The sequence below is a fragment of the Choloepus didactylus genome, chromosome 9 (genome assembly GCF_015220235.1).
Source record: "Choloepus didactylus isolate mChoDid1 chromosome 9, mChoDid1.pri, whole genome shotgun sequence".
In the NCBI taxonomy this organism is placed as follows: Eukaryota; Metazoa; Chordata; class Mammalia; order Pilosa; family Megalonychidae; genus Choloepus; species Choloepus didactylus.
This window is the reverse complement of record NC_051315.1, coordinates 125,621,767-125,644,448: the sequence shown is the minus strand read 5'-3', so window position 1 is coordinate 125,644,448 and position 22,682 is coordinate 125,621,767. Positions and strand designations below refer to the sequence as shown.

At 51.5% G+C, this 22,682-nt stretch overlaps 1 protein-coding gene across 2 annotated transcripts in view; it reads right to left on the bottom strand.

Annotated features, from left to right (window-relative positions):
* EFHD1 (EF-hand domain family member D1) overlaps nt 1-19,799 on the bottom strand; it is a 42,282-nt gene extending 22,483 nt beyond the window's left edge. For both annotated transcript variants that reach the window (XM_037850303.1, XM_037850305.1), the window contains exon 1: nt 19,123-19,799. In XM_037850303.1, coding sequence (XP_037706231.1) covers nt 19,123-19,379 — 257 coding nt within the window. In that variant the 5' untranslated portion in view covers nt 19,380-19,799. The remainder of the gene's footprint in view (nt 1-19,122) is intronic.
* Nucleotides 19,800-22,682: the final 2,883 nt, after the last annotated feature.

The window sequence follows — 22,682 nt, the reverse complement described above, 5'->3', positions numbered from 1 at the left end:
ATAGACATTTCTCCAAGGAAGGTATACAAATGGCTAAAAGGCACATGATAAGATGCTCAGCATCATTAGCCATAAGGGAAATGCCATTTCATACCCACTAGAATGACTACTATATTAAAAAAAAAAAAAAAAAAAAAAAACAGAAAAGTATAAGTGTGGAGAGGATGTGGTGAAAGAGGAACGTGTGTTCATTGTTGGTGAGAATGTAAAATGGTGCAGCCGCTGTAGAAGACAGTTTGGGCATTCCCAGAAAGTTAAGTATAAGGATTCCCATATGACTTTGGCCATCCCACTTCCAGGTATACACCCAAAATAACTGAAAGCAGGGACTTAGATAATTGCACACCAATGTTTATAGCAGCATTACTCACAATTGCCAAAAGATAGAAGCAACCCAAACATCCACCAGCAGAGGAATGGGTAAACAAAAGAAGGAATGAAGTTCTGACACATAGGATATGGATGAACCTTGAAGACATCATGTTGAGTGAACTAAGCCAGATACAAAAGGACAAATATATGATCTCACGGATATGAAATAATTAGAATTAGCAAATTCATGGAGTCAGAAACTAGAACAGAGGTTACCAGGGATGGGAGTGAGGTAGGGAATGGGGAGTTAATGCTTAAATGGTACAGAATTTCTGTGTGTGTGTGTGTGTGTGTGTGTGTGTGTCTGTGTGTGTGTGTGTGTGTGTGTCTGTGTGTGTGCATGTGTGTGTGTGGGGGGGTGATGGAAAAGTTTGGGTAATGGATGGTGGTGATGATAGCACAATTTTGCGAATGTAATTAACACCACTGAATTATACATTTGAATGTGGTTAAAGAGAAAATTTAGGTTGTATACATATTACTTTTCAGGGAGGACAGGGACAATGTAGGGCCTGGTCAGTGGGGGCACCCAAGAAGATGGAAGGACTTAAGATCCCACACAAGGGCAGTCTTCAGCTGTTGCATTTAAACTTCCCGGGAACACCAAAGGACAGAAAGAACTGGGCTCTGTCTGTGGAAATGACAGAAATGGGCTTTAGCTAAATACAAGAAAGTGCTTTCTGGCAAAAGCAGCTGACTATAACTAGACCAGAAAAGAAAGGAGAGCTCTTACCAACAAGCTGGGAGGGATGGTTTCTATCACATGAGTTCCTACTCAAAGTAAACGGGTTTCTTTACTGTGGAACTTTCCAGAACCTTCCATATGGTAATGGATCCAAAACTTACAGGAGGAAAATAAAAGACACAGACTCATCAGACCACATAGTTCTTGGTATCGTTTGGGATTTTTCCATCAGACAATGTGTTTCCAGGGGGCCCTCTGGGAAACACTTCTCTGGATCATTCAACATTAGAAGGGGTGGCCCAGTTAAATGACCACTAAGACGCCTTCAAAGCCTAGATTTTGGGATAAATGTCCTGACTTTTTTGCGTCTTCTGTCTTGGCAGCCGGCCCACTGCTTAGCTCGCTGTGCATGTTTAAAGTTTGCAGAGAAGGGACTGAATCTTAAATTCTGCATTTAAGATGTGAAATCATTCAGGACGTAAACAAAGAGGGTTAGGGTTTGGTTTAGCAAAGAAAAAGGAAGCAAAGTAAAGGGGATAAGGGAGTAGCTGAAACAGGAGATAAACTGGGCCTGGTGGATGGGGGAGAGAAAGTTCAGGGAACAAGGCAGGAATGTGTCCTCAACCTGATAGGGAAGGAAGAGCCGAGGTACGCAGGTTTCCCAGCTCCGCTCACTTCCCCAACACAAAGGAGCTGCGGAATATAAGGTGATGCTTGGTAGGGGAGGGCCTCCTCCAGCTACTGGGTGGGGGTCGGAGAAAAACTATCCTTTTCTTTTTCTTCTGGGCATCTGTTTGAGAGGAGTCAAGAAGCTTTGCAAAACCTTTCTTTTAGGTCTTCAAGGCCAAAAGGAGTCAGAAAGGACCTTGCAAACTCTGGGCAACAAATCAAAGGAATTCAAATTTCTTTAAATGGGCAGGAAAAGTTGGTTCAATCACTTTGGTGATTAGGGAAATGCAGATCAGAACTATGATGAGACACCAGTTCACACCTACTAGGATGGCTTTTACTAAAAAATGTTGGTAAGGATGTGGAAAAATTGGAGTGCTAGTACGTTGCTGGTGGGAACGTGAAATGATGCAGACTCTGTGGAAAACAGTGTGGCAACTCCTCAAAAAGTTAAGCATAACTTTTTTCATGTTTACCGTATAACCAGGCAATTCCACTCTTAGATAATATACACCAAAGAAATGAAAGCAGGGACTCGAACAGATACTTGTTCTCAATACTGTATGCAAAAGAAAAACCCATGTGTCCATCAACAGATGAATGAATAAACAAAAACGCGGTGCATTCATAGGAGGGAATATTAATCAGCCATAAAAAAAGGAATGACGGTCTGATACACGGATGCGGTCTGCTCTAGCCAGGACCATGGGATTGAAACAAGTGTGTGAAGGTGGAGAGGCGTCTCCAGGGCCCAGAAGGGTAGGAGAGAAAGGAAGGTGAGCCAGCCACCCCCTCCACTCCCAAGCACTCTGGGCAGCTGGGCTTCCTTGGTTCCTCCTGGAAGCATCACCAGGCGCCATCGGCTTACTATAAAGTGACCACAGCAACGGTGCCCCCCGCGTTACTGAGATTTATGATCCAGGAGCGTCACAGTCCAGTCACTTCCTTCAGGACCTGGATTTGCAAGGCAGAATGGGAAAAAACCTCACACACCCCTCTTCATCATTTTACTAGCTTATCTGCTGCCCTCAAAGCGTTCTGGAGACTCCACGATGCCTTGTATGTAACAGGGTTCAAAGCAGGGAATCACCGCAGCCGCTCTGCTGTCCGGCCCCGGCACGCTGTCTCCACCGCAGTCCTTTTGATCTAGACAAAGCCCTATGACGAATTAAGAGCAGCCTCCACTTATTGTTTATTGAGAGCTTGCTAAGAGCCAGGCCCTGAGCAAACTTCTCTCTTTTAATCCAACAGTGCTGAGGTGGTAATTAGCAACCCCCAATTTTGCCACTTAGAAGAATAAAGGCGGTGGCAAAGTCTTGATGTTGGACGGTGGCGATGGTAGCACAACACCATGAGTGATTTATACTGTTGAATTGTACATTTGAAAGTGGTTAAGATGGGGAATTGTATGGTGTGTATGTCACCACAATGACAATTAAAAAAACAAAACAAAACAGAAGACAGAGAGTCGATTCCTATGGATCAGAACTAACCCATAGGAGATTTCCAAGGCAGGTAGAAGCTTTCTGTGGGAACAGGGGAGGCTAGAATGATCGCTGACTGCATTTGTACCATGTGCCCCTCGATGTCCCAAAGAATAGAATGCAACTGTAACTGTGACATTAACAACTTATGCCGTTTACATCTGAAGCCTTGGGCAGAAATGATAGAGGAGTTGGGTTTCTGAGTCCTGAATGTGTGTGGATTCCGATTCTGGCCTCAAAGTGTGGTGCCGAGGCCCACCAACAGGCGCACAGAGTAATGAATTTTTAGCCAGGAGAATTGCGGTGTGGCCAAATAAACACTTGGAGAACCAGTCTCACCAGTCGAGCCCTTTAAATCAATCAATCTGATGTAGTCCCAACTCTCCCCAAAGAGGTGTTAAGTTCTGCTTGGCTGATGGAAAAACTGGGGTGCCGTGGGGTTAACCAGCCCAAGACTACTAGGTCCAAAGTAGTTTCCCAGCCCAAGGTGGTTTGCTCCTCCAAAATCGCCCACCCAGCCAGATTCCCAAGTGCACACCAGCCTCAGGTTTTAGGGAACAGAGACTTAATATTCAGTACATCCATGAAGAACATTAGGGTTGTCCCTCCAGTGACAGGTTAAAAGAGACAGAAACAAGTTAACCAAGGTTAAGGCTGGTGAGACATTCCCTGGGGCAGTTAGGTGTTTAAAAGAAAAAAGATGAGATTTTAGGGGGACATCGTTTGTGCCTCACACTGGCAGGTGTGGCTGGAGGAAGTGGGAGGACCCTGAGGCGGTGTGTGTCTGTGTGTCTGTGTGTGTGTCTGTGTGCCTGGGGGGAGGTCATCTTTAACCTGCTCCAGAGTCCCTCTCTTCCGGTAACCACAGTATGAAACCCCCTTTAGAGACCCCGCCTGCAAACAGGTGATCATACGCTCCCAACTTCTGAACCTGTGGGGAAGGCAAACAGGCAAACGTGGCAGGATTGGTTTTCCTCATTTTAGAAACCTCCTTTGCTGTCCTACCCACCCATGAAAACGCAATCACATTCTTTGCCGGCAATTTGGGATCCAGCTTTGTAGAAGGAAGGGATCAGTCCGGCAGGGCCAACCCATAGGGTGCCCCTAAGCTCAGGTGGCTCCTCCCTGCCCAGGTCTGGAGCTCTCTCCCTACGGCCAGGCCCAAATCTGCCCCTCTGCTTCCCCAGTTTCAAACCAGCCACATATTTCCTTTCCCTTCCCATCAGCCCCATGGAGTTCCCCTAAGCCCCCAGACCCTCCCTCACCAACATCTTAGCTCCTTACCCCAGTTCTCTGTAATTTACATTTTCCCTCAGGTTTTCCTTATTAAAGGCAGTCCAGGATATTAAAGAAAACCCACCATAATTCCAAGCCCCCACATCCCTGCGTGTTTCCAGGGGCTTCCTTCCAGCCCTCGTCTGGACTGGAGACAGTTTTCCATGCTTCATCTTTGGCATTTTCTCAATCCCTTTCACCTTTACACTCTTCAGGATCTGTTAGGGACACTCCTGTCCCCCTGTACTGGGATGGCCCTCCAGGATGCAAAGCTGGGGCCTGCGGATACAGGGACCTGGGTTCAAAGCCAGCCTCCCCTCGCTCTGCTGGGGCGGGACGGGGTCTGTCTGGAGAGCCCCAGTCACCCCTCAGCCCCTGCCCCAGCTTCCACCGACAAGCCATCCTCTCACCAACAAAGGCCAACCTGCCAGGGGACGGGGGCCAGGGTCCAGTGTCCGCTGAGAGCCGGGCCCTGCCTCAGCCCATGAACCACTTTACTCTTTTGGCTCCCCCTGTGCAGAGCCCCTGGGTTTTCTTGGTTTTCACCTCTCCAGAATAATCATGCCATAAAGGAAGAAGGAAACAGGCCCAGCCTTTGTCTGCCTGAAAGCCATCAGGCTCGGCCATCAGGGCTCCCCAGGGGCCCCAAAAAGGAAAATGCCTGAGTGCTGGGAAAGGGGGGGTTGCCTATGCCTCAGAGACCCCCAGACCCCTAAGGAACACCAGTCTTCCACAGAAGCAGGGGGAGTGATTACTCAGTGGGACAGGTTTTTCTTCTGGGGTGATGGAAAAGTTTCAGAACTAGAGAGGGGCGGTGGTTTCACAGCGTTGGGGATACACTAAATGGCACTGGGTTGCACCCCTGAAAATGGCTGGTTGTGCATTACATGAATTTCATCTCAATTTTTTTAAAAAACTTCAAAGCCAATTTAATGTTTTAAATTGTTTCTTTCTTAATGAAACAAAGAAATGGCTTGCACGGAAAGGGAGTACTGCATTTTCAGTCAGGTGCTGGCTACCCAGAGTGCTCCGGGGACTGGCATTGTTGGAAGTGCAGACTCAGGTCCCACCCCGGACCTTCTGAATCAGAACCCGCATTTTAACAGGATCCCCGGGGATGCCCAGGCACTGTTGGACACCTGCATGGCGTGAGTGGGCGGCCTTTCTTGTGGCCCTGTCTGCCCACCCCAGTGGGGTTCCCTAACTGTGCCTCAGCCACACGAGCCCTAGAGACCCCCCGAGGTCACAGGGCCATCTTCCTCCTCTGCACTTCCTCTCCTCGGTGTGGGTCCCCCATGTCTAAAGTCACCCCCTCTTCCTTCCGATGTGCCGCAGGCTGGGAAACCCTGTCTCCGGGTGCGTTGTAACCGCGCATGCAGTAAAAGCAAGCAGGGTCTGAGGAAGGGGCTCGGAGGGGTCCCTGGACCAAAGCTCTGCCGCTGTGGCCTGATGAGCACTTGGCTCTGCTGGGTTCCAAACACTGGGTTCACTTACTCACCCACCACCTGGCTCGGGCTACCCGGGGCCTCTGCAGAGCAGAAGGAAAGCACAAAGACCAGTCCCAGAGGGGAGGCAACGCACAGAGAGACACTTCAGCAGCAGTAGGGACTTGGGCAGAGTTGGAGTGTTGGGGTGGGGGGGGGTGTGGAAGCAGACAGGCAGGGCCCTGGGACCAACCCACACGAGGCATTCTGGGGGCGCGTGTCTTCCAGGACCACAGGGGAGCCCTGGAGTGAGGTCTGAAGCAGGGACATGACATCAGACGACCGTTTTGGAGCAACCTCTCAGCTCAGGGTGCAGGGTGGGTTTTTCTGGAGGTGTGGGGGTCGGGGCAAGCAGACCAGGGCAGGAGGCCCAGGTCGGGGGTGCGCAGCAGACCTGGCCGTGGACAGACACAGGGAGCGGGGTGGGGACATGGGGCTGGCGGTGGCCACAGCTTCCCCTATTCTGTGCCAGTGCCCTCGGGAGCACCTCTGGGGAATTCCCTTCCTTTTCTGGTAAGAGGCCAACATTTGTGCAGGCCGCAGGAGCCAGCGGAGACCGCATCCTCCCCCTACACCATTCCCAGTCTGGCACAGCGCCCTGTCGGGAAGTTTGCCAGGCGAGGTGGGGGAAGCAGGGCAGGGTGGAAGGGCCACCCCACTACTGTGCACCCAGCACCTTGCAACACAGCAGAGGTACTTTTTTAAAATAATTTATAAAAGAAGACAGCAGAGAGGAGGCTGAGCAAGGCGGCTGCTGCCCGGGCCCTCAAGGCAAGCAGCGGTATCTGCTTTGCCTTGTCTGCCAAATGTGTGTCGTGGCGGCACCTGGCCCTGCCGCGGTGGGTGACCACACAGGACACCACTGCCTGCACCAAGCTCCCCGCACCTTGTGTTCGAAACAGCCGCCATTACTCACTAGCGGGAAGACTTCCAAAAGGGATGTTTCAGTTCCCTGCAAATTCCCCCTCTGAGGTACTGCAGAAACACAGCAAACCAGCCCCAGCAGGATCCCCAGGGGAACAGAACATGCCAATGACAAGGTCATTAGTGCACAGACTTTGGCCACACCCGAGGCATAAATGCTGGGAATAATCTGACAAAGAATGACGAGTGGAAAGAATGAAGTTGGAGGACTCACTTTCAGATACTAAAACTTATGATAGAGCCATAGTAATCAAAACATCATGGTACTGGCACAAAGACAGACAAATAGACAAACAGAATCAAATTGAGAGCTCAGAAATCAACCCTCAAATTTTTGGCCAACTGATTTTTTGACAAGGGGACAAAGGCCACTCAGTTGGGAAAAAGCAGTTTCTTCAACAAATGGTGCTGGGCAAACTGGATCTCCATTTGCAAACCAAAAAAAAGGGGAGGGGGAGGACCCCTACCTCACACCATATACAAAAGTCAACTTAAAATGGATCAAAGACCTAAATATAAGAGCCAGGACTATAAACTCCTAGAAGAAAATGTAGGGGAGCATCTGCAGGACCTTGTGTTAGGCAATGGATTTCTAGACTTTACACCCCAAGCACAGGCAACAAAAGAAAAAACAGATAAATGGGACCTCCTCAAAATTAAAAACTTTTATGCTTCAAAGGACTTTATCATGAAAGTAAAATGACAACCTACACAATGGGAGAAAAATCTACACAATTTGGAAATCAAATATCTGTTAAAAGTTTAATATCCAGAATATATAAAGAAATCCTTCAACTTAACAACAAAAGACAAACAACCAAATTCAAAAAACAGGCAAAAGACTTGAATAGACATCTCTCCAAAGAAGATACACAAATGGCCAGAAAGGACATGAAAAGTTGCTCAACATAATCAGCAATTAGGAAAATGCAAATCAGAATCACGAGATACCATTTCACATTCATTAGAAAAGTTGCTTATTAAAAAAAACAGAAAATAAGTGTTGGAGAGGATGTGACAACATAGGAACACTCATTCATTGCTGATGGGAATGTAAAATGGTGCAGCCTCTGTGGAAGACAGTTTGGCGGTTCCTTAGAAAGCTAAATACAGAGCTACCATATCACCCACAACCCCACGACTAGGTATATATTCAGAAGAACTGAAAGCAGGGACTCGAAGGTATCTGCACATCCATGTTCACAGTAAAATTATTCATAATTGTCAAAAGATGGAAGCAACTCAGTGCCCATCAACCAATGAATGGATAAACAAAATGTGGTATATTCACACAATAAATACTATTCAGTCAGAAAAAGGAATGAAGTACTGTTACATGCAACAACATGGATGAACCCTGAAGATATCATGTTGGGTGAAATAAGCCAGACACAAAAATAAGCAAACTCATAGAGTCAGAATCTAGAAGACAGGTTACCAGGGGATGGGGTGGGGATAGGAAATGGGAAGTTAAGGCTTAAAACGTACAGGTTTCCTGTTTGGAATGATGGAAATGTTTTAGTAATGGATGGTGGTGAGAATAACACAACATTTTTAACATAATTAAGAGCCCTGAAATATATATCTGAATATGATTAAAAGGGGAAATATTGGATTGTATATGTAGCAACAGAATAAAAATTTTATAAAAACCCATGGAAGTACAGTACACAGTGAACCCTAAGTTAAACTATAGACTACAGTTAGTAATACAATTATAAAATTGCTTTCATAAATTTTAGCAAATGTTCCACACCAATACAGGTGTTAGGGATAAGGTGGTATATGGGAGTCCTGTATTTTATACATGATTGTTCAGTAAACCCATGACTTCTCTAATAAAGACAAGAAAAAGAAAGAAAAGTTAATGACTTAAAAAAAAAAAAAGACGACCCAAGAGGGATCGCCATGGAAGGCCTTGGAAAGCTCCTAACAGGAAACAATTACATCTCCTGAAAGCCTTGATGGTTTTCCCCTAATGACGGTGGAGATCAGTGCCTCTGGGGTCAGGTTCCTTGGTTCAAAGCCCTGGCTGCACCATGTGCTGTGTGTCATTGGGGAAGTTACTCAAACTCTCTGGGCTGCCGACTGCTCCTTCGTCCAGTTGTTGCCAAGATGACAGACAAGGCTCCTTTTTTGTTGTGGTTAATGTTCCTAAGAGAACGATCCTAATCCTGGGGAATCTCCTTGGTTCTTTTGAAACAGGGAGGACCCTTATATGTTAGGGTAAGAGCAGACAGTGTGGGGACAGGGAATGGAGTGAGTGGAAATGGGAATTTAGAGTCCCAGGCAGCCCACTGAGAAGGGAGAAGGGAGGGGCCCAAAGAGAAGACACCAGCTCAGCATCCCACCCGAGGCCTGTCCCGAGAGGGCTGGGAGGCAACAAGAGCCGCCCGGATAGGGGGCTCTAAACCAGCACGTGCCAGTTGTTCTCTGCCAAGGTGCGGTGACGGGGTGCCTCCCCTCCACCCCAACACTCTCATAAACATTCAGATGGGAGAATTGAGGCCAGGTGCCCTGGACCTTCGGGGACGAGTGTGCAACCCACTCCCAGAGCCCCCGCCACTCCTCACCACCCCCCAGGAGGAAGGAGCCAGGGTGGGGGCTCTAGGGAAGGGAGAGCTGACGGGAGCTCGGGGGTCCGAGGAGACCAGGGGCCACCAACCCACGGCGGTGGACGTGCAGGCTCGGCCATCACTCAGTCACTCGCACTGGGATTGAAAGCACCCCGGGCAGGCACCCCACCCCCAGGCGTCGGTGCAAGGAAACCCAGCAAGCAGGCTGGGGCAGCCCTGGGGGTGGGGGTGCGTCTCCACCACCCCTTGCCCCCCACCCCACTTTCCTCCCCTTTTCCTGGGCTCATCCCCCACCCCCCGGGCACCACCTTAAACACCGATGGGGACCTGCGCTCCACCCCGGCAGAGCAACTGGGACTCGGTGACCTAATTAAAGCCCGGACTGCATAGAGTGGTCACGCGATCTTGGGGACAACCTGAGAAGATGGTCACTTACCTTTTTCCGCCTCTCATTTATAGGCAAATGGCCACAGTGGAGATCATGAGACCCTGCTGTAGGCTCTGTTACTCCCCACGGTCCGCATGAACTGCGGGGGACGTTCTCGGGCAGGAACGGACCTAGGACCCTCTACAGAGGCCATGGGGGGGGGCGGGGTCCAGGTGGTGGGAGAGTAAACCACCCTCAACCCTAAAGCCCCCACCCCTGCCTTCCCAGGGCAAACCTCACAACCATCGCCAACACCCCACAGACCTAAAACAAGGAATCGGAGATTGGGGGGATGGGAGAGGGGCTGTGGGGTGGGCCCCGGGCTGGACGGCCATGGGGGTGCAGAGAGCCAGTGAGAGAACAGCATACGAGGGCCATGGGCCGCATGAGGAGTCAGGGCTTTGTCCCACGGACAACGGGGAGCCACTGAAGGGAGATTCAGGAGAGGGAACCGGGGCAATGCTCTGGGCTCCGAGTGGACGGCGGAGGGTGGGGATGGCAGGAGGCAGCTGCCCCAGGCCTGGGGCCGGAGGTGCTGAGGGCCTGGGGGTCAGGCAGCCTGCACCCCTCCCCCCACCCCCGCCCTGCTGCCCGTGGCCTTGCCTGCCCGAGCAGGGACAGGGTCAAGGATGGCTGAGACTTGGCGCCTGAGAAGCTGGGGAGGGGGACTGAAATTCATGAGAGAAGCTTGTGGTACAGGGACAAGAGCGCCGGCTGCCTGGCTCAAATCCCAGCTCCGCCACTCAGGACATATGTGACCCTGGGCACATTACCCAGCTCCCCTGAGCCTCGGTTTCCTCATCTGTACAATGGGATATGAGTAACTGCCCACCTCCTAGTATTGTGAGGGCTCAGAAAAGGCATGGAACACAGGAGCTCTGAAAGCAGGGGCTGTGACATGTTGTTGGGGATCCCAGGGCTCCATGAAGCCAACCACTGCGGGGTGGGGGAAGGGGCAGCAACCAGGCAGAGACCCCTGTCACCAAGGCCAAGCTAAGCAGAGCTGACCAAGTCTCAGAGCCAGCGTCTGTCCAGGGACGTGCCAGAAGTAGCCAGGTCCCCTTGGGGCTCAGAGCTCCAACTGTCAGCAGCCAGATCTGGTTGGTGAGGGCCAGACGGCAGGGAGGCTGGAGGAACAAGGCACAACTGGGGTTCGGTGAGCAGTGCTGGGGGTCCTTGGAGGACCAGCTGCCGCCCACAGGTCCCTCTGCTGTTTCAGCACCAGAGAAGGGGACAGAGGGGCCAGCCCTGGGCTTGAGACAATTTGCAAGTTCTGAACAGCATCATCCTACTTCCTGCAACCATGATCCGAGTCGGCAGAGGACTAACGTCATAGCCTTGGCCCAGATGCAAGAGGTAGCCTTGGATGGGGACAAAACCAGGAAGTCACGCTGCCCGCCAGAGGTGGAGGCCCCCACTTTGGAATCAGACCAGGGACTGGGGCGAGGAGGCTGCTGCAGCTGCTGGGGACCCAGCCCTGGTCTCTACAACTAAAGAATTTACCTTCACCCAGTAACACAACACAGGGGGCAGCTAGACGAAGACCAACAGGAAATAAAGCCAGGCCCGATACCCTCCTCACACACACACACACACACACACACAAAGATGGCAGCTGGCCCCATGCACTCACCTCCTCTCCATCTGCAGGTGCTTCTAGAAGGAGAGGAAGTAAGAGGCAGGGACCCAGACTGAGAATGAAGGAGGCTCGTCTCTTTCTAAGGCAGGAAGCAGGAAGAAGAGTAACTGGTGAATCTGCCCAAGGAAGCCAGTCGGGCTCCCCAGATCCACAGAGGAGGAGGGGCAGGGGGTCCGCAGCGCCACGCTCTTGGAGGGGCAGGGGGCAACAAACATAAAAGTCAGGGTTTAACTGAAAGTCTGTCTAGGGAACAGACACCTCCCACCCACCCCCAAACACACATACTCAACACTCCTGGCTGCCACATCCCATAGGCAAAGAGAAAAAGTGACAGGAGGTCCTATTAAAATTTTAGACGTGAATGCCCAGAGGAAAGATCTCTGCATTTGGGCAGAACTCCTGCTCTAACCGTGGGGCCCCAAGGAGGCAGACACCCAAGGCAAAGCTCTATGTGCCACCAAATTAGCATTTGTTTTTCCTTTCCATCAGGAGTTTTGAAGCCCATCTCTGATCATAGCCTGGTCCAAATTCACCTTGGACCACCAATCAGGGGAAGTAATGCCAAAGCAGCCCTCCCGTTGTATATCCCGCCAGGCCTACCAGCTGCGGTGCCCCTTGGTTGGCAGCAGAAGCAAATGCAGCCATTGCTTCCTCCAGGAGCAGCCTTGGAGGCCGGAGCCTCAGCCTGCCTATGCCGCTCCCCCAGCCCAGCTTCTGCTGCTTCCCCACTACAGGACCTGAGTCTGCCCCAGTGACCGAAACCCCAGGCCACCGAGGGGGGAAGGCAAAGTGAGGAAGATGAGAGAGACCATCCGCAGATTCTCCGGGGTCAGGATTCAGAAGATTCAGAAATTATTGCCTAGTCCGGGGTCGCCAAGCCACAGCCTGCAGGCCATGTCCTGCATGCAGAGGTTCCACTGGAACGCAGCCATGCACATCCTACATACCGTCAACAGCACAGTTCAGTAGTGACAACAGAAACCCTCTGGCCCACAGAGCAAATATATTTACTATCCAGCCTTTTACGGAGCAAGTGTGCCCGCCACTGGCCTAGAAGGAGCCATGAAGGTCATACAGCCCACCCCCAGTCTCCCAAGGGCTTCCAACTGAGCTTTCCTGCAAACCTCTCACACCAAGTAATCTGGCCTTCCAATGAAACCACGCAGGAAGGAGCTTACCACCTTGCCAAACGGTTCTCTCCATTTCTCCACTCCAACCATGAGCAAGTTCTTTCTTCTCTATATTGAGCCAAAGCTGTAGCATCCATCCACTGTGCCCTCACTGCCCATCTCCTGCCCTGAGGCTGCACCATCCCCACACCCCAGCCTCATCATCTCCAGGAGGCTCCTCCCCAGGGCCTTAGATGTAGTCTCCTTCATCAGGGGCCTGAACCTCTCCTAGACCTGACTGTGCCCAGAAAGACCTTGAACGCGGCAACCTGACATCACACTGTCCCCCAGGTGTCCTCACAGGTTCTAAGCTACATCTCGGGTCTTGCATGTGGGTGGTGGGGGCCTTGCATCACTCCCTGTCAAGCAGCAACTGGTTAGGTCCAGCACACTGTCAGAGTTTGGTGAGCTTCTTAAAGACATGGGGCTCCCTGGGTCAATCTGTATCATCGCAGAACCTGGCAGGCGCTTACCTGAATGAATGAATGAAAAGCTCACAGTCAGGAGCTGGGAAAGAGGCCCATCATTGTGGTACCATGGGAGCAGACAGAGGTGTGGGCATAGTCCTGGCTCTGGAGCCCAGGGGCGGGAGCACTGGGGAAGGAGCCACAAAGGCCTCTGCAGCCTGGGAGCCAGTGGGTCACTAGGGAAGTCTGTGTCTCTCCAGGTCACGGGGCAGGTTTCACCCCACAGGACGGTGTGGTCCCCGATCCAACAACTAAGCTCTCCTTCTCCGCAGGCCCTCCAGGGAGCATCTGGGACTTATGGCCGCCAGTGCCCTTCATTCACCAACACTTAAAGGTCACGGAAGCAGGAGGCTGCCGAGGCTTGTTCCGGAAGGCCTATAAAAGGTGGAGGGCAGTGCAGAAAAGGACTCGGGGTCTGCAAGCGTGTGTGAGCACGCAGGTAGGCACGTGTGAGCAGGCAAGGGGCCAGGTGATAGTCGGCAGGAAGCTGAAAACAGTGGCAGAAGCCAGATGTTCAAGAACCTTGAGGGCGTCATGGCTCCCAAGCTGAACCGAGTCACAGACAAGCCCAGCATCTGCTCGCTCCCAGGACCCGAAATCCTGGACTCCTGGGTCACTCAGAGACCACCACAAAATCAGGAGTGATGAAGCCTGTGTAAGTCAAAACTCCCCAAATGCAAGGAAAGAAGGTATTTCCACTTCCCAGTGGGCAGGACAGGGTTAAGACTACAAGCAAAATTAGAGTCCTCTGAACCTCACAGCTCTGAAATCACACAATTTTAAACCAATCTTGCAAAGGAAAGGGGAAGAGGAATTTTTTTTTTACATACTGTAATATTTTAATATATTTTTTCATCACTCCATTTCAAATTCCCTTAATTCAACATATAAAATGTGGCAGCTCTGTAATAAGGGGGGTCGAGGGGGCTTCCGGAGAGAGAGGTGGGACAGGAAAATAAGGAGAAAGAAAACTCCTGCGAAGATAAGGCTGCCAAGAACCGCAGAGCCTCTTGCATCTCCTCCTGCGGAACATCAATTAAGCAGGCGGGCAAATAAAGACAACTGGTGTTTCCCGCAGTCTATTTCTTAATAGTTCCAAGTGGTAGTATCTTTCCACGGCCACCTCGGCAGCAAACCTCCCTAGCAGGGCTCCTGCCACCTCTTGGGCAAACTCCCAGCCCTCCAAGTCAACACCCTGCCTCCCTCGGGGACAATCAACGAAGAGTTTGAGGACAGCCTCGCCTTTTTCCGGTTTCAGTGTGTCAAGTGGCGTCCATGACATCACCGTTTCAACTTCTTAATAAAAAAAGACAACTTCCCCGTGGCTGAAGCGCCTCTTCCCACCCTCTCTTGGGGGAATTCAAACACAAGCTGTTAGTGTGCTGCAGAAACACCGCAGCTGCATTCTAAGATGTTGCATTTGGTTCCTGCCTCAAGTGGCTGCCCTCCCCACCTCCCCTCAAAAGAGGCCCCCAGGATAAGTCCAGGGTAATTAAATTTTCCTCTCTAACCTTGACCCGCTCCCCGCCAGCTCATGTTACAGCTCCGGACACACTGGAGAGTCAGTTTCTTCTGGGCCTTCTCACTCTTCTTTGAAAATCAGGCCACTATTCTCTTGGCCCAGGCTATCCAGTAACACACTTGGAACTGGAGAGGGAACTTTCTCTGGCCGGGCCGGCGGCGCCTCTGGCTTCCCCACACTCATTAGAAAGGTCTCTTTCTCCCACAACACACCATTTCGGAGCCAGCCACATTCGTGCTGGGAAATAAAGATGACGACACCCACCCTAAGGACCCAAGAAGCTCACACCCTGGGACAGGATCCAGTTTTTAAACATCGAAAACATTTTAAAACTCCCAAAACAAAATGCTTTTTTAAAAGGTAAACCAAATTTAATAGATCAAAGCATGTTTTGCAGCATCTGCGGTGATCTGCCCAGCCCCAGACAAAAATAGCGGGGCTGGAGGGGGTAGGAGGTGTGGGGGCAGGTAACCCGGTACCAGCCCAGTCTGGACGGGCCTGAGGCACTGCAAGGCGACATCAGAATCTGGATCTAGAAGCTCTTGCCTAAAAGAGAAATTCCTGCTGAAAGAAAGTGTGCTCCTGGCACGAACGGAAAGAGGGTGGGGGTTGTTTATGCTGGTTTTATTTTTGTAGCTGGATGGGCAAATCCATTTAAATTAGGATCGGGCTTTTTGGGAAGACAGAGCCTCCTTCTGTCGTGGGGTGGGCTCACTGCTGGCTTTGGATAAGTCAGCGATTCTGGCATTCCTAAATCTGAGGGCTTCCTTGGAAGGGCCCCCCACCCAGCCCCGGGAGGCCAGGAGGAGGCAGCGATGGTGCCGGAGGGACTGGCCATCTCTTCTCCCTCACCTGGGAGTGCTGCTAACAGTTCCCTTCCCCGGGGCCCAAAGGGACCCCAGCCGGGCACGCAGCCCTTGATGACTCGCCTGGAGGCCAGATGGCCACCCCACAACTCCAACAACTGATTGAATCAACCGCAAAGGACCCATCGGACCCAGCAAAGTGTCTGAGAATTATTAAAAAAGGACAACACAAAAATGCGCACATCCACCAGAATTACAACTGTGACAACTTAAAAATTAGTAAGCAAAATATCCCAGTCGGGATCTCACCACTAGCTAAATGCTTTGCATACATTAATTTATTTAATCCCCACAGTCACCCACAGTTGTAGGTACTATTCTATACTCATGTTACAGATGGGGAAACTGAGGCACAGGGCTCTTGTCCAAAGTAAATGGCCAGGTAGCAGATAGTGGAGTCAGAGTTCAAACCCAAGAAGTCCGACTCCAAAGTCCCTGCCCTTAAAGGCCGCACGATACTGCTTCTGCAAGGAATAAAAGTGGGAAAATAGCCCAACAGAACAAGTTGCTATGTTGTGTCTTCCAGGATTTTTAACAGTGTTTGTGTTTTTTTATTTATGTAAGCATGGAAACAAAAAACTGGGGAAGAGAACACCACAGTGCAGTTAGGGGCAGAAGCATGGCCACGGCCAGCTGGCTGGCCGGGTGCCGCCACAGCCCACTGAGCTCACAGGAGGGGAGAGATCTGGGCAGCAGAGGGGCCCAGGAGGTCCCCACGAAGCAGAAGAGTCAGTGCAGGGGTGGACATAGAAGGAGCACATGATGGGCAAATCCAAAGAAAAGTGAGTGATCAGGTTTTCAGAAGGACCTAGATATAGTTTAAATATATATATATTTAAATATATATAATATATATATATTTTTTTTTTCAGTCATGCAATTATTTTTTCTTTTAAAGTCACACAGGACAATAAGCAGAGACAGAAGCAAATATGAAAGAGGGTCAGCCAGTGGGGAAACAGCTGGGCTGTCCTGGGTGCCAAGGAGCTCATCAGCAAGCTAGGGAGGGTCAGCTGCAGGACAGATGGCACTGCCAGGCCAAAGCCGGTCAGCAAAGCCCACAACCCCAAGCCCCACTGCAGGTTTCCCATGCAGGAGGGGAGGGGCAAGGGACGCAGGGAACGGGCAGCCCCCTGGGCTGGCGGGCTCTGGCAGAGAAGGACCCAGAACCAGCCAGCTGGCCAGAAAGCAACTCAAGGTGGAAGAAGGCAGAGAGCTGGGACTTTTGGGGGAGAGGGCCCCTTCTGCCCTGACCTGGCCAGTTGACCAGAGGCATGCCAGGGCTCCTCTGTAAGATGGGGATTTGGACTGGGTTCTGTCATCAACTACAGTTGCTGCCACGTGCTGGGCACGAGTGCCCGGCTTTGCCTCTGGGAACCCTTCTTCCTCACCCTCGACCGCCTCCTTGGGCTGCACGCTTCACTCCAGGGGTGGGCACATGGCTCAAGCCTGGCCAATCAACAGTCAGAGCAATGAGCTTCCCTGGCCACAGTAATTGGTTCAGAGCCAATGAGACACAAAATGGCCTTTGCTGGGGCTACTCCTTCCCCAGCTGGGCATGCTGCAGCTACTGTGGCTGTGCTGCCACCAACAGGGATGAGCTATGTGAGAATAATGAGGACAACACAGGGGAAGCTGACTCAAGAGAAAAGGAGAACCTGAGCACTGAAGACATGATCTGTGCCCCTGGATCCAGCCATACCTGAAGCCAGTAATTTTTTTTTTGGTTCATGAGTCAATCAATTCCCTTTTTGTTCATGCCAATTTTGGTTGCAAGTGACAGAAAACTGAACCTGAATCTGACTGCACAGTTGTTCTGGAGACAGAAGTGCCAGGCACAGGGCTGGACTGTCAGCACTCCTGGGGCCCCAGACCACACACAGCCTTCCCCTTCAGTGACTCTGTTCCAGCTTGACTCCTCAGATGCCACCTTTCTTGGTCTCCCAAGCAAGGACTCTGTGCACTCTGGTTTATTACTCCTAGGCAGCCAACTCACAAATGTATCCAAGATTGTTTTGCAGGAAAAACAAAAGAAACTCAAGTCACCCAAAGCAACATGAAAATGAATGGGAGGCCAGTCGCCAAGATGCCCTTCCAGAATTAGGATGGACTGGGAAGGACTGCCAGGACATGGGATGCCAACCAGGGTGGCCTTCCCATAAAACTCAAAACCCCAAATAAATGGAAGGGGCTTTGACCAACCATTGTCTCACAGATGGCTTTCCCATCTCGGCCCCAGCGGCATTCTTTGGCACCAACTCGGCCAGGTGTGCAGGCCAGGTAACAAGTGCCTGAAAGCCAGGGACAGGAAAATCAGGGCGTCTGGGAAGCCGAGGGGCCGCGGAGGGCTGCCGGGTCCAGCCTGTGGCGTCATCCGCGCAGGGGCTGGGGCTGGACCACAGCGCTGCCTCCGGGAGGGGCCGACGCTCCGGAAGCCGCGCAAAGCCGGCCACAGAGCCTTTAAATAGAACCTCCACACAGAGGACAAACACATTCCAGGAGCTTTTACAAACGCTCCAAGCATGACCTGGCCGGCGGCCTCCGCTCCCGCAGGCATTTTTCTGGTCTTGGTCCAATCCTGGAAATAATATTAATAGCTCCTGTAGGCGCTTAGGGTGTGCAAAGTACTCTATGGCCTTAAAAGGCAGGAGCTGCATTACTGTCCCCACTGTCCAGATGAGGAAACTGAGTCCCAGGAAGGTACGGGGTTACAAGGCCTACAATTGGGGGTGCCGCGCGCCTGCTTCCGAGGCCCGGTGTTCCAGTCGCGCCAGCAGCCTCGGGGACCCAGAGCGGCTTCCCCTGCGCAGGTCGCCCCAGGTAGGCGACTCCCGCGCCCTCCCCTGGGACTCACAGGGCAGAACCGGAAAGGGCCGCCGCCAGACCGCAGCGCTGCCAAGTCCGACTCCGAAGGGCGCCTCCGGCCGAACTGGCAGGAGGGTGGGCGACAGGAAAGGCGATGCCCCCAGGAGGCAACCCGGACGCGCTCGCTCCAGGAACGTCCTGAATCTTTGACCAGTTTAACAAACTCTCAGTTGTCTGCCGTACATCAGAACCTGCGCAGCAGACAGGGATTAACTTTCCCCTTTTGTTTTAAAAGATAAAAGGAGTACAGAGGCTAATCTCTCCCGTGGGGAATAAAATTAAAGCTGGCAGAGAGGCGCGGCGGCGTCTCGCTTTCCTAGAAGTTGAGCTTGGAGCAAACTTCGGATCGCGGCGGGTTGAGGGTGCGGGAGCGCCGGGCCGGGCCGGGGCACGGGGGTCTCGGGCTTGGCTCCCCCAGGAGAATTCCTGGGCTCGGAAACGGAGAACCGCGGTTCCCAGCCCCGCCAGGTTCCCCCCACCGCATCGGGATAGACCCCGAGCGCGCAAGATCTGGGGGCGCAGGAGCAAAATAAGAAGTGCACCCTCTTGCACCCCTTCCTCACTCCCTCTCACCAAAGCGGGACCCGGACTCACGGTCAGGAAGACCCGCCACGTCCCTCCCTCCTTCTCTCCCTCCCTCCCCGGCCCCAGGGCGCACGGCCCTCCGGGCGCAAGACGCCGGGCAGCGGGACGCTCACAGTTTGAACTTGCGCTCCAGGTCCTTGATGAGGCGGCGGCTGAACTCCGGGAACTCGGTGTAGGGGTTGAAGACCCTGCAGCGGCGGGGTGGTGCCGCGCCCTGGGTGATGTCCAGGCGCCGGTTCAGCTGCGCGCTTAGCTCCGAGTCCGCGCCGCTTGCGGGCGCCCGGGTGGACGGCTTGGGCTGGGGACCACCCGGGCCGCCCTCCTTGGCCTTCTCCTGTTGCAGCCTGCACTCCGGCTCCTCGCTGGCCATGGCGGCGGATCAGGGCACCGAGACCGAGCGCGGGACGGGGCGGGTGGCACGCTACTCCTTGGCTCGCGGCGCGGCGGCACCTTGGCCGAGGAGGCGGCAGCGGGCGGTTGGGAGGGACCGGGGCGGGCGGGGCGAGGCGGGGCCGCGGCTTTAAGGAGGCGCCTGGGCTCGGGGACCGCCCGCCGGGCCGCAGGCTGCAGGTGGCGGGCTAGCGCGCTCGGGGGACCCCGCCCGGCTCCGCCTGCTCGGCGGCTGAGTCGGGAGCCTGATCCCCTCCGGCGCCCCGGGATGAGGCGTGGACCCTTGGATCAACTCCGACCTTTCGGCTCCAGTCCCGCTCCGAGGGATCGCGAGGACCCAGTGGTCCCCGGGGAAAGGGTGGCTGAATAGTTTCACGACCGTTCGGACGGTTCCTTTCCCCGAGCCACCCCCCGACTGGAGGCGCTCGCGGCCGGGCACAGGCTGAGGGGAGGAGGCGACTGCCCCCGGGGGTGACACCCGCGCGCCTTGACGTCTAGGGGTGACACCTGCTGGTCCATAAGTCTGGAGTGGGAGGTGTCCTCCAGGACCGCGGGGCCGGAGGAGCTGCTTTTCAAACACCCACTGAAAAGAAGTGAGTGTTTAAAAAAAAAAAAAAAAAAAAGCTAAAAATGCAAAAAGCAAATAAACAAGAGAGCGAATGGGGCGGGGAGAAACTCGGGGCTGCTCTGGCTCTAAGGTTAACCGCATCTTCGGCGGCTCCAGCTTTTTTCTCCTGAAACACGCAAGAGGGGAGGGAGGGGAAGGGAAGCCTTGGAATAAACAAGTAAACCAGCATTTCTCAGAAGAGCGTGAAAACAAGTAGCCGTCCATTTCCCTACGGACGGCTGACGTCGATGGTTGCAGCGGCAGCCCGGCGTCGGGAAGAATCTTGTAAACACCGGTCTGCCCCTGCCGGGACCGACTCTGCAGCGACCTCGCCGCGCGCGGAGACCCGGCGCCAGCCTTCTGCCGCACGGAAGACCGTCGCGTGTACGGCGGGCGGGGTGTGGGGGGCACTCGGGCCATCTATAGGGGCCGGGTAAGGAAAAAGAAATGTTGTTTTTAAAAAGGTATTTCAGAAAATGTTAACTATTTTTAAATAAAAGTATTAATTAACATCCCTTTTGAGCTGCTCCTGTAAAAGCAGCCTTTTAATTTCAGAGTTTACGCTTGAAATGGCAATACCCGAGGAAGCTTTTTTGGCGTTGACGACCCTACAAATGTTTCATAGATTGCGACGCTTGGTCTCGTAGTGGCAGCCACTCGGGGTTCGCTTTGTGTTAAATCGTAGGAGCTGCACGTTATGTATGTGACATATTTCAACCTCCCCCCGTCAAAAAAAAGGGGGTAAAAATTCTTAATAGTCCCCATCAACCAGAAACTTTGGCCAGTATTAATAAAAATTTTAGATTTTTTTTTATTTTAAAATTTACACCAGTTCAAATTATATTTAAAGAAACTAAAAGCCTTTCCCTTTTTTTTTCATTGACAAACGCATTGTTGAAAATTCCTATGTTAAAGAGAGTAGGGCTTGAATGCAATTCAGTTTTCTTATTTAAGCATTTCCAAATGAGGAAGTGCTTTTTTGCATAAGGTGTACATTAACAGGGTGGTCACCTGGCACCACTCAAAAGGCACATCACCTGCAGGGGCAGAGACTGGGGGCTCTGCCCAGGGAGTGCCCCACTGGAGCTCTCTGCCATTGAGGAGGGGATGGGGGTAGGGGCATCTCCTAAGCTGTGCCCAGCCCCGGACAGCAGGTACCCAGACTGCTCACCAGACAACACCTGGCCACCCTTAGCAAGGAAGTCTCAGCATCTCACTAGTGACCCCTTCAGGTGGGTCACAGTCACCACCTGGCTGGGAAAGCCCTGCCCTCCATCCCCCCTTCTCCAGTGCCCAGCTGGGTATCTGGCAAGGAACTGAAAACCTGTCTGGTGACAATTTGGCCAATATCATGTAACTGTGCAAATATGATGCCTGTTTACTAAGATAACTTTCTATGTATAGAAAAAAAAAGACTAAAAGGAAGTGGACCAAATGATTAACCGTTGGAAATGCTAGGATGGAATTTTATGGTACATGAGTTATATCTCAATAAATCTGTTATTAAAAAATAACAATAAACCCATTATATGTTAACATAACCTTAGAGACAAAGGCATTGTTTTACATTTCTGCTAATTTCTTTAACGTTTGGCCTAATAGAAAACAGCTAGGTTCTCACATCAGCTCCTGCATTGGGTTTGTTGCAATTTGTTGCTTTGGTTGAAGTATATGAAGAAAACCCAGCCATCCACAGATGTACAGTTGGAAAAGGAAGGAGTACTTGAACAGCCTTTTCTGATAATGGTGGGTATTCTTCTCTAATACACCAGAACTTAGACATGTGGTGGTTTCTTGAAGATTGCTTGCAATGTGGCATCTGAAAGCACATGAACAAATTTTTTGTACTATCTTCCACACTCAGTGGATGTTTGATCTACGCATAATTTTGAAGCATTATGCACTGGCCATGCTGACGCATTTCATTTATATAATATGACAAGATGACATTCATTAATCATGAGAAAGTCTCTATCGGGAAGCTGTGAAGCTCACAGTGGCAAATACAAGTTTTTCAAAATCCTAATTTTGGCTTGAAATATAAATTTTATTATTGACAGCAAATACTTGAAGTGACAGTCTCAGTTTGTTCATGTTTCAAGAAAGTGTCTCCAAATACTCAATTGTGAATAACCACAGTGGTCTGCCAGTGGTGCTCTCAGGTAAAAATGATGATCTGTGGTAAAGGAGGCTCATTCAGTTTGGAGAGGAAACAATTCTACAAAAGTTTTTCCTTGAGATAACTATCACACTCCATGTGTGGCAGAATGCTTTATGTGCACTTCCCCTTTCATCACACCAAGTATTAAAGAGATGTGTGATCAAGGACCAAAATTTAATAAAATTAATGTATGTTTTTTACTGTTTCATCAAGGACATTCTTAAGTGACACTGAATTTTGCTTTTACCAGGGAGTATATGAGATGAAGGATATAATGACTCTGTCCACCAAGAAATAAACTAAAGCTGCAAGGCAACAAAGGCGTTTATTTGTGGTCTTGGAATTGCAATTTCTGAAGCACAGATTCACATAGCAACCCAAGTGCCTGTCTTGGCACTTCTGGGCAAGGGTTTTTAAAGAAAAAGAAGATGAGATAAGTTGTTTGTGGTTGTGGATATCTGTGTACTCCAACTGTCCTTCAGGTTAGATGTTTATCTTGTGGCTTGTTTATGGTG